General features: G+C 45.2%; 1 protein-coding gene across 1 annotated transcript in view; it reads right to left on the bottom strand.

Annotated features, from left to right (window-relative positions):
• Positions 1–1134: 1134 nt before the first annotated feature.
• Positions 1135–12261, bottom strand: part of ano8b (anoctamin 8b) — a 24992-nt gene continuing 13865 nt past the window's right edge. Inside the window, exons 5-17 of the mRNA XM_076278405.1 lie at positions 12056–12152; positions 11665–11781; positions 11161–11288; positions 10656–10817; positions 10196–10348; positions 9556–9682; positions 8943–8998; positions 8706–8780; positions 6704–7543; positions 5030–5221; positions 4307–4438; positions 2532–2642; positions 1135–1950 (exon numbers count right to left, since the gene is read on the bottom strand). Coding sequence (XP_076134520.1) covers positions 1186–1950; positions 2532–2642; positions 4307–4438; positions 5030–5221; positions 6704–7543; positions 8706–8780; positions 8943–8998; positions 9556–9682; positions 10196–10348; positions 10656–10817; positions 11161–11288; positions 11665–11781; positions 12056–12152 — 2955 coding nt within the window. The 3' untranslated portion in view covers positions 1135–1185. The remainder of the gene's footprint in view (positions 1951–2531; positions 2643–4306; positions 4439–5029; positions 5222–6703; positions 7544–8705; positions 8781–8942; positions 8999–9555; positions 9683–10195; positions 10349–10655; positions 10818–11160; positions 11289–11664; positions 11782–12055; positions 12153–12261) is intronic.

Genomic DNA, 12261 nt, shown 5'->3' with positions numbered 1-12261 from the left:
CTACGTAGCAGTAAAAAAATCCAGCTTTTGCATATGCTATGAGGCAGGCTGGTGTACTCTCTTTCTGCTAGTAGCTCTTTCACCTTTGCAGGGCAGCAGAATAATAGTGCAAATGTCGTCTCCAGTGTCTGTCCATGAGCTGCAAATGGGAATGAATCTTCTCCAGTCCAGGGTTTTTTTTATGCAGATAAAAAATAAAGGATTAAAAATGGGAATGCCCTCCTCTCCACGCTACATATCGGATCTAATCCTCACTATGACTTGTGGTCCTTTCCACTTTCCATCTTTGTCTCTAAAGCTTTTGCCCCTACATCTTTGTCTAACCTGACCCTTGCCTTCAGAATATGTGGTTTCCAAATTCAAACTTCAACTCCCTGTTACCTTTGACAGGAAGCTTCAACTTCCCCCAGTGAGTCTCTTCTTGTTCAAGATTCAGAGACACTGTCAAAACACCTTATAGACTGACCACTGTATCACAAAACTCCACACTAGGATATTGCAAAGGTTATGGTGATATCCGCTCTCAACAACAACTGTAGCCTTTCAGGACACCGTCTGAAGGAGATCTGAGTGCATGGATGTCTCTCTGCCTTTTTTATTTATATTGCTCGGTTAAACCCAAGGGATAAATAAGTAAACAAAATGGACTTGCCTCAAGTCACTCATAGTTTGAGATTTGTTCTTCTGATATCTGACTCTGGGATTACTGAATATATTTGAACTACAAAAAAAGTATTTCCACTGTGGTGTGTTTCTGAGATGTGACTAAACTAAAATTGAGAAAACCCCCGTTACTAAAATCCAACTGCTCTTTGGGAAAAGGCTCCCAAATGTATAAGAAACACAGCTCATGCATTCCTACATGTATTGCAGAAAAGGGTTGGCAGAGCAGTGTGTGTGTGTGTGTGTGTCTGTGTGTGTGGTCTGAGTATGTTTGGGAGGGGGTGTCACACGTTTAAAAACCTGCCTCTCACCCAGACATTTTCCCTGTGCGTCTTTCTTTCGCCCTTAACCTCCTTTAACAGCTTGCAGGGCTAAGTTTACATGAAGAGCTTTACAAAAAGCACTGACAGACAGAAGACCTTCAGTTAGCTCCCCCTCCCACACCCTCCTCCTTCCTCATCTTCTCGCTGATAGTCTATTTATTTTTCCCTTTTTTTGTTTTCCTAAAAAGAGGATCCGATCTTAGGGTCTGGACGACTCATGGTCCGTGGAGTGTCCGTTCTCCCCGTTCTCGCCGGCGGGTGACGGGATCTCGTCCGGAACCCCGTTCAGGTCCGCCTTGCTGGCCTGCTTCTCGGAGCCCTGCGACGACGACGACGACAACTCCCCGGGCCTGGGCAACGGAGCGCCGTTCACGCAGGCTCCCCCCTCGGACTTACCGAAGTTAAAGAGTTTGCTGGGGTTGAAGGACTTGCTGGGGGACTGCGAGCGCTCCTGGCCCGAGGAGGACACTACGGTGCCAGAGCTGCCGCTGGTGTTGAAGGAGGACCCCGTGGAGGAGGAGGCCGCGGCGGCGGCCGCTGCTGCTGCAGCCGCAGCTGCCGCCGCTGCCTCCTTCTTATTCTCGGGCGACTTGAGGAACTTGAAGCTGAGAAAGCCGGGCAGTTTGGGCTCGTTGCCCGTGGGCGACTGGGGCGAGCGTGCCGTGCCCGACGAGAACTTGCTCTGCAGTGGGATGATCTGCTTGAGCTTCATCACGTTGTTGTTGGCCAGCAGCGAGCTGGGCCGCTTGGGCTTGTCCCCGCCCGAGCTGCCCCCTCCGCCGGACCGGCCCTTGCCACCGTGGCTCTTGTCGTGGTGGTGGTCGCCGCCGGACGGGTCGGAGCGGCCCTCTTCCCGCTCGCGCTCACGCCGCGCCTGGTGCTCGGCCTGCCGCTGCCGCTCCTCCTCCTCGCGCTTCCGCCGCTGCTGCTGCTGGAAGTGCTGCTGTGCCTGCCGCTCGTGCCTCTGTGGGGAGCACACACACACGCACACACACACACACACACACACACACACACAAATGCAACCACACAAACACCCACAAAAACATGTAAAGCAGTACATGTGTCTTCATGTGTGTTGGTGAAGTTTCATAATAGAAATCGCTTAGGACAAATACTCATAATGCTGATGCCAATAAAGATACAGATTTTGTCATGACAAAAATCGTAGTATAAAAAATAGTAGTGTAAAGTATAAAAAGACATATTACAAATACCATAGGCATTCCCTTTCAAATTACCCTTATAGTCAAGCTTGCTTTAAATACCTCATATAAATAAATGTATGTGTGGAAAAGCTCTAAGGCCCTCGTGTAGCATAGAAATGGTACGTGAAACAGTTCCTGATTAACCCCAAAAACTAAGTTGCACTAAGCTACCACACAAACAGTATTTTCTGCAGTGTAAAATGTGAAGCGTGGGAATGATCTGTGCTATAATATCTGCTATATATGACAGCGGTTCTCCTAATAGCCCTGCAGTACAGCTCTGAGATGGGCAGATGAGCCAGGCCTGCTGAAAGATGCATCGGGGGGACGGTGTTACCTTAAAGGCTTCCCTCCGCTGGAACTCCAGTTTGGCCATCTCTTCCCCCACCCAGCTGGGGATGTCTGGGATGGCAACATGAATGATGTATTTGAGGAGAATGGCAAAGTGCTGTCAACATGGAGGGAGAAGAGGAGGAGGAGGGAGGGGAGAGAGAAGAGAGAGGGTGATGCCAGAGGAGCAAGGTAGAGGAAGAATATAATGGTGTTTGTGAAGTGGAAACAGCAATGGAGTGGCAGCAAGAAGATAGAAACAAAAGAGAAAGTGAGCATGAGAAAATTATAAATTAAGAAAGAAAGAGACAAAAAATAGAAGAAGGTTAAGCCAGTCCTGTACAACACACCAATAGGTCTTAATATGGAAACACTGTGCAGGCTGTGCAGGTTTCAAACTTCAGTATGCCAGCGACCATCTGGGTGATTGTGGATTCAGGGCTTTTTGAGGTGCTCATGACACTGATGCCATGCGTGGCAGGTAGGGTAGCATTGCAGGGGCAGAAAGCAGCTTGCGTGACGATTAATCAGCCCTGGGCTTTTCAGCGCTGACAGAAATAAACAACCCCCGAAAGGCTTGGATCATTGTGACTGCCCCAGTTATGCAAACTCAGGGATACAATAACAAATGAGAGTACGATGAAATGGTGCATACAAAGGGCAAGGGATTGTTCTGGTTCATTGAACGCTAATACTGAAAACAAAACTATGTTGAACTATCCTTTCAACCTTTTCCCTGGATACTGTCTGAGTCCTCTCAGGGAAGACATCAAGTTAGCAGGGTTATTCTTGCATTATTGTGTTTGTGATTGTGTGAAATTGATTAACACTGTTTATCAGTGCTGTCCCAAAGCAAATGCACTATGCAAAGAAGGCCATCTTCAAAACAATGTGAAAACCAAGACTTCTCTCAATAGGGAAACATTTCCCATAAAATACAAGTAAAGAGACATGCTGGAAAACACTTAATATGACACATTTCATAAACATTGCTTCAAGTTGAAATGCTACTGATCAACTAATGCAATATATACTGTAGCCTATACGCACACCAAGCTCTGGACAATCTCCAGTTTTGTTTTTGAGGAGTGCAGACTTTTCAAAGTCAGAGTAATCAAATTCTGGCACCACTTTAAGTCTGTTTGATGAAAGCAATTTCATTATGCAGATTGTGGCTCTGTCCTTGACTTGAATGGTGCATTGGAAACTTTTTGCCTCTGTATTGGGCATGAAATAAAAGTGGTTCTGTGTTGGGTCAGCTCGACTTCATTTGAATTAAAGTAAATGGAAAGTACATAGAAACCTGCCATTCAATTATATGAGAAATGGAATGGTGGCTAGCAGAGAGAGCAGTATGCAGAGCAGTATACATGGCCATTCTTAGGGTGTCCAAATGTTTTGAGATCAGTTGGCAGATCTGCAAGAGTTGAGTAACATTTTGACCACTTGGAGAATGCTACAGCCTCCCATTTGGCAAAAATTGTGCTTTAAAGTAGGAGCTAACCAATTATCTGCCTCTCCGTGTCAAAGATAATCATTATGATATCAGCCATAAAAAATGTGTTGGTCTACCCCTACTTTGAAGCATGAATTATCCTTAAGAAATTTCACAACAGGAACCTAACCCAAGCTTGTACAGTCTAATGTCTCTAAAAGGTAGTTTTGTGTTAATGTGTATTTGTGTGTGTATGCACACATCACTTTGACAGTTTGAGGGCGTGGGGTTTGCACCAGACGAGACAGGTAGTGGGTATGAATGAAAGAATGTGTCTGTGTAAGTACCTCCAAGATGACGATGGAGATGATGGCCATCTCAGGGCTGAGCCATGGGAAGAGACGCTGCAGCTGACCACACTGGCCAATCAGGTAACAGTTCACTATGATGGCAATCAGCCCCATGAATTCCATCACCGTCTGAGCAGACAAACACATATTACACTTTGTGTGTACTATGGCAGTGTTAATGATCTACAGTAATTTCCCGCATTGTGTATTAACCTCAGGACTGTTTTATGCAAGTTAAAAAAAACAAACCATATCAATACCGCCCCCATGTACTAACCTCATAGCTGAAGGTATTTTGCTAAATCAATGTATAAACCTCGGCTAATAGTTGGGAAATTACGGTACAATTTCCTTGTTCTTCACACTGACTTAATTATGTGTAAACATACAGTTCTCTACAGTGGCCTAGTTATGAATATGTTTCATATATCTACTTTACATCTAGCAGTCTTATGAATATGGAAAATCATTCTAATCAAACATTTATTCATCAGTCCCCAAACCAGCAGCTTACTACATATTCTTTACCAATACTAATCTCTATTCAAAAATAATTTGTGCCCTCTGCCGTGATAAAGTTGCTGCAAAAGCATAGTTGTTCACTGTGTTGTCAGATTGCCAAAATAAACATTTCCATTCTATGTAAATTTAATTGACAATAACGTCTTATTATCTTGTCTTTATCTTATCTAGACTGTTCTGTATGATCAAGGCTCTGACCTGCCACTGGCCGATGCTCTCCACACGCTGGCCGAACGGCCTTTGCAGGCCGGTGCAGAGCTTGAAGGCATCGCTGCGGATCTCGATGACGTTGTTGATGAGGGCACACATGGCGGCCAGGGGGAAGGCAGAGGAGAAGAGGACCACATAGCCAAACTGGATGAACATTTCCTGGTAGTCCTGGAAGGTGTCCTACACAAGAATGATTACAGTATACAGTCAAAATTAACCAACCAAGTTGTCTGATGCTTTTATTCAAAGCAACTTACATAGGTCACTACAAAGGCAAGTCTCCTCAGAGCAACTCAGGGTTAAGTGCCTTGCTCAAGCAGCTGGAAATTGAACCCATAAGCTTTCTAACTACTGCATGCTAGCCCAGCTCCCTAGTCACTACACTACCATCTCCCAAACAAGGATGTACATAGTGATCACTTCTAACAAACACATCTATCACTTTCTTAGTGATCACTTCTAACAAAGACACCTAAACCACATTCAGAAACTGGACACAAACTTCTTCAAGTGCCCTTACATCTGTTGTTTGACAGTCCGCCAGAGGATGCATTTTTAGATGTAGAACAAATATTGACTCTAGATACTGTTCTATGGCCTCTCACAACCAAACTGTCAAGGACTTCAGGCTCCACTGCCATAGCAGACTGGATCAAATGACAGAAATACTGCTTGTATGATGTGACGGTCAAACCAGCGTGCTGACAGGTGCTTGGCAATGAGTGGACATACAGTTTGAGGGGCAACAGAAACTCAGTGGGTGGTGAACAGTGGAGATGTCCTCAAATACACACACAGCCCAAGGGCAAGTTGCACCAGCAAGAAGTTTGTATGGGTGCAGCAAGAACAGGATAGAAATAAAGTATACTTCAAGGCTGACACAGAATCTCTCTGACTTTTGAACCACTTTGAGAAAGAGCTTCTGGTTACAAATAGTTGGATGGGGAATACTGCACAGAGTACACAGTAGTCATCAGTCAGAAAACATTAATAGCTTTGTTTGGAGACAAAGTCTTAAAATCAAGGGATTTTTTCCTCAGTTGTAATATGTAAACTTCATTGATTGGAATGTCATTTCTTCCCTAATGTAGAACACCACCGGGGCAGCCAAGAGTTCTTGATTTTCCAGTCTACTTCCTGTGGCAGGTGACAAATATTCCTGCTGTCTGCGCTTCCCTGGTGCGCTGGCACAGCGGCACAGTGGTGATTTCTAAAGACTAGCAGGTTGCAGGTGAGGTGCTTCTGTGCTGCTCTGCACTGGCAGCTGCTCCCCAGCAGAGCGGAGTCAATGAACCAAGCCGAAAGTGTCTCATGAAGAGGTCGGTGCTTGCCGTGCATATTTCAATGTGTGCCGTGCATTGCTGAAACACTCCTGGCCTGCCGCAGTGCTTTAATGGACAGACTTAAACCCAAAATAGATACTTGAATGCCTCTCAGCCAAAAAACACTATTTATTTTTAGCTTCAAGCTATTCAGTATACTGTAATCCAAGTGATGGAGGCAACTAGCAAATGACACAACTTAAGCTAAACAAACAACAAACAAATTACCGGTAATATAATATATCTGTATGTAATAATAGAAGTGATTTCCTTGATCTTGTCAGCACCAATTTTCCACATAATATTTACTGCGTAAAGATAAGAGGATGAATGTATCTACCTCATACTTCTGCATGCAGCTCTCGATCTCAGCCTGTGTGAGGGTGTTGGACTCCCGCTCTTCTGGAGGCTCGATCCAGGAGTCCCGTTTGGTCTTGCTGTTGGCCCGCTCCAGGCTGCGGCCCCTCCGCCGGTGACGTGAGGACGTAGTGGCACCCTCATGAACGCCCGAGAGCGTTGCGGCTGGCACGATGGGTTCCGAGCCTAACTCCTTCCCATCCGAGCCGCTGTTCTCTTCGTCGTCGTCGTCATCGCACATCTCGAAGACGGACGACGGGTCCATGCCCTTCTCCACCATTGTGGGGCTGCCCTCGTCCAGGAAGTTGTCCTCCTGCGGTGAGGAGAGGGAGGCCGACGCCCCCTTCCGTTGCTGCACCTTCTCCATGAAGCTCACCTTCCGTAGCTTCAGGCCGCAGTCCATCAGGCTCTCGTTCTCCTCCTCGTTCTCCTCCCCTCCTCCTCCTCCTCCTCCGCCACCACCTCCTCCTCCCCCTCCTCCGCCCACCCTCCCGCTCTCCTCCTCCTCCGTGGCCTCCTCGTCATCATCCGTCACCCCGCAGCCGCCGTTTAAACACTTCTTCTCCCGGCGTTCGGCCCGCGTCCGGCCCACGCCGCTCAACCGCGTGCCCCGCAGACCCGGGCCCGGCACGGCGGGGTCAGAGGGCGAGAGCTGGGCCTTGCCGGCGGCCAGGCGCACATACCGGGTCAGCGCCGTCATGAGCAGGTCCCAGACGGCCCGGAGCGTGAGGTCGCCTAGCTTGTGGCGCTCGTACAGGTAAGGCTGCAGCACCTCCTTCACGTTCTGCAGGAACTGCCGGATGATGAGCAGCGTGGCCAGCATCTGTGAGAAGAGACGGAAGAGGTAGAGCAAGAGAAAGAAGAGAATAAAAGAAGAGAAGGAGTAAGAAAGTGGAGAAACTCTCAGACACCACGACGGGATTTTACATTACAGGGATGTGTTTGCTTTTCTTGTTCCACAAACTTTCCTTAGGGTATGTTGAGAGTCTCCTGTCTTTACTTAAGACTGCTATATATTCATGCTCTGTATTACCTCCACCCCTTCTTTCTTCAGTAGAAAAACACATCATGAATTTTACGTATTACATTTTGGCTGAGGGGCAATAAAATAGTATTTCAACATTTGGCCCTTAGCGGTACCTCCACTGAGAGCTTTTCCCGAGAGGTGTTTCCCGTTCACACCCACCGGATAAACGCTGTTTTCAGCACCATCCGAACATCTGACTGAAAGTGGAAGTGCTATGCTCACTTTAAAGTGTGTGACTATTAGCAGTAACTACTGCCAAGTCATCTTTCAGTGTGGCACAAACAATTTAATTGGATGAAGGCATCTGCCTTCTCCACTTGCAAAAAAATATCACACTTTACTCAACTGAATGACAATGTGAAACGGTAGTCAAACAATTCAGGGAAGTTCAGTAAATAAGTGCAGAGGATAAAAAGAAGACTTCAAAAGATGAAGTGACAAAGGACAACTACATCATCCACATGATGGACAGACGGACTTTGAGTGTGTGTGTGTGTGTGTGTGTGTGTGCATGGGGCAAATATCTGTTTCACCAACTTGAATTGGTTGCATGGTCAGAGAAAGAGAAACATGAGAGAGGAAGACAGCATGAAAGTTGAGGAGGGAGGGAGATGCTAGTGATGTGAATTGCGCAGCTCAGCAGTTGGTGTGTCAAAGAAGTGAACTGAAATCAATTCAATTACACAAATCAGCTGCCGATAAGCGCTGAGTGAGAATGCTCATCTGTGGAATTCAAACAGATCAGTTCTTATTTACATTAAGTCATGAGCACCAGGCCCTGAACAGGTTTTGATCCCCATTAACATCTAATATTTGTTTGAATTCAGAGAAATTTTGAATTCATGTCAAGAGGAAAAACAAAGCCATATGGTGGCACTTGACCAATGATTAGCGACAATTTCCCCTCCAGTCCAACAGAAATCGAACTGCCCTTCATCCAGATGAGATAGTGTCTTACCTCCTTCAGACGCTCCATGTCTTTGAGGTAGAATCCAATATAAAAAAGGCTGAGATAAGAATTTACAAACTGAAACTGCAGGAGAGAGAGAGAGAGGACAGAAGACAAAAAAGCAACACTTTTATAACCAGGGCACATCTGTTTGTTATCTGAATTGCATGCTTTAATGGTCTAATATGGCTCCTTTCCCAAACACAGATGCAGCCATTAAGAAAGAAAAACAAGCTTCTCACTTACAAGAACCATTTTGATGATGAGATTTTTCTCATAGGCACTCTGGAGTCTGTAATTTTCTGCAAAGGAAATGAAAGAAAATATATTATAAAATTCAGCTCATTTCCAGAAAGCCTCATCGCTCCAGACATCATACAAATATGATAAACAATTGCACTGAAACGGTGCTTTTCTTTTGCTTTCAAAATGGATACAAACTTTGGCCCATTAGGAAAAAACACAGCAGATAATTCATCTAACCAGAAAGCCAGTCTAATATGTAGGCGTTTGCATTCATAGCAATATGAGGCTTCACATCCAGGGTGTGTCCTGTTTCCATGACATAAAATTGATTTATAGATCACTTTGCCCAATGTACATGAGCCACATGACATGATCCATGATTGTTGGGAAGGGATTATACAATGTAACTTACATAGTAACATAGTAGTAACTTACACTCATCATTATGCCAAGAAATGCTAGAGAACAGTGCAATATCTTTTATATCCAATGCCAATTTCTATTTAAAATAAATTAAACTAGGAATACATTTTTACTGAAATAAATGCATACTGTAGTATGTATATATTAAAGGGGATTTTCCTTCATGCATCCATGTGATAGTATGACTTACCCATGTCATTGAGCCAACAGGCAATCTTCTTGTATACCTCGTCACACGCAGTCACAGTGATGGCCAACATAATTTTAGGAATAAACCTGGCTATACGCGGTAGCTCTTTGATGCCCATCACAAATTCCTGTAAATGGAAAATGAAATCAAAATGAATTATTTTCACAACACAAAACAATGTGTGTGTGTGTGTGTGGGGGGGGGGGTATTTAGAATCCTTAGCACAAACAAATTAGAGGAGTAACAATAGATCGTCCCCTTAGAATTATAGGGTTCTATCTACGTTCTGAGTAGTTCTGAGATATTGAGCTTCAAAGTCTTAGAATTCCATAGACTTATACTGATAAGTGGAACAAACCTCTTCAGATATAATGTCCAAAAATGCATACAACTACAAGAAACACCTCACCTCATCTTCTTAAGGTGTCACAGAATAAGAATATGTAAATAACTCAATTTTGACAAAAATGTCAGATAGAACCTTATAATTCTAAGGGGACGAGATGTCAAAAGGTTAAATGGGGATATATCAATGTAGTGAAGACCCCCCGACCCCACCCCACACCCACCCACCCAGCACCCAAACAACTCCTCCCACTTCCACCCTCGCCTGCCGACCAGTGGGTGGTATGAAACTGACCTGCAACTCAAAGCATATCAGCATGGCCAGGAAGACGAAGCAAAGGCATAAGATACAGATTGGAAGGCTGACCAGCCACCTGAACAGCCGCCTCCTCCACGGGGGGTAGTAGAACTCCTCACAGCCCGTCACTGGGCTACAGCGCTTCACGCCCTGAGAGACACACATCACAGAGAGTTAGGAAGAGAGAGAGATGGAGGGAGACAGAGAGAGAGAGAGAGAGAGAGAGAGTAAGGAGGGAGAGTGAGATGGAGGGAGACAGAGAGAGAGAGAGTTAGGGAGAGATAGATGGAGGAAGACAGAGAGAGAGTTAGAAAGAGATAGGGAAGGCAGCAGAGGACATCAGGGGAAGTGACAGGACACACATAAAAAAGGATAAAGAACAGCGGAGACAAAAGGAGAGATGATCCTAATGCTTCATCACTTCTTCACACAGTGTATCCTCCTCACTGGTCCTCACCCGGAACTGCGGCCGGGGCTCCTCCAGCGACTCCGAGGGGGCGTCCAGCGTGCCCCACTTGTAGGCCAGCTCGGCCCCCCTGCGCTTCCAGCGCTCCAAGAACAGCGTGGCCCACACCACGTTGAAGAGGGCAAACACCACGCAGCAGATGTCCCGGCTCGTCTGGTTCAGCCATCAAAAAAAAAAAGAGCACAGCAGGACATGCATGCATTAAAAGCCTGTGAGGAGTTCATGTCACTTAATCAACTCAAGTGACTACATACATCACATGACATTTTTTGCATTGTACATATGCAATATGCATTTAAGTAAAATAATCTAATATTGTAAATATAAATCTACTTAATAATAATGTATAACAATAGTTTTTGATGGCAGCCGTTATTGCACAGCGAGAGCAGCCACCCTCTGCACATGCTAAGTACTTGCATTCGTTCACAGGCTCATTCTAGTGCCCAATCCTTGGGTCCTGGGAGCTGATCCGCTTGCATTAGCCTTTGTTTACCTGATCTGATTCAGTGAGCATCCACAGGACGAAGCCGATCACAGCCGGGTACAGCATGGAGGTGGTGTAGAAGCCCAGCCAGGCAAAGTACATGGCTATCTTCACACCAAAGTAATCGCAGATGTCATCTGGATAGTGAGCAGATGGATGAAATTAAATGAAATTAGATTAGATGGAGGGGCAAAGAGGTGGATGGAATAAAATGGACGTTTTTAATAAAGAGCTAAAAGGCTTTTTTTGGTCAGAGGTGGCATTAGGTTCATTGAATTCTGTGCGGACATAAATTATTCAAACAGATATGTAACTCATTCCGTTTTATTGGCTTAGTCAGCTCAGCTGTATTATAAAAAGACTGTGCCTGCTATGTCTGATGAACAAATATGGAAGTAATGAACAAAGTTCAAGTCATGAAGTCATGATGCACAACACCAACACAGACTTGCTGTTCATGAATGCAAAACATGTAATGCACATCTGCCATAACACTTGTGCAAGTCCACTGACCTAACGGCTGTTTCTCACACACAGCCTGGACCCATGACTTCATTAGCTGTCCCAGAATCCTCTGCTCATGAAGGGGGAACTCCTGCTGGATTACTCCTCTTGCTTTCAGCTCAGGGACTACAAAATAGGGGCACATAAGGATATATGACATGCATATTGACACATGGATATTAACACACACCAGAACACTCTCAAACACACACACACACACACACATGCACAAATGCACGCACACACATACACACACACTCTCTTTTTTATCTTTCTCCCTCTCTCTTTCTCTCTCACACACATGAAGCAGAAACAGTACCATGCAAAACAATACAGAGGCTGATGTTCCAATACTCAATTAAACATTAATAACATATCTGTGACAACTAAGGAGGCTTACTGATGGGCTGCCCTTCCAGAAAGTGGATATTGTGGAGGACCTCGCCTTGTTTAGCTCTAAGATTGTCCAGCCAGTATTTGATGATACTCTGCCGTTCCTATGTGAAACAAAGGTGGCAAAGAGGAAAATAATTAATATTTGTCTTCTCTATTCGAACCTAGCCATGAAGAACAAGTTGAATTGATTTCTTTGATAAGTTTGATCCA

Source organism: Alosa pseudoharengus, unplaced genomic scaffold, assembly GCF_046254945.1.
Source record: "Alosa pseudoharengus isolate Yale_2024_CS ecotype anadromous, Long Island Sound unplaced genomic scaffold, YU_APseudo_1.1 YU_APseudo_1.1_scf_11, whole genome shotgun sequence".
Taxonomy (NCBI): Eukaryota; Metazoa; Chordata; class Actinopteri; order Clupeiformes; family Clupeidae; genus Alosa; species Alosa pseudoharengus.
The sequence above is the reverse complement of the archived record's forward strand: the minus strand, read 5'-3'. Positions and strand labels throughout refer to the sequence as shown.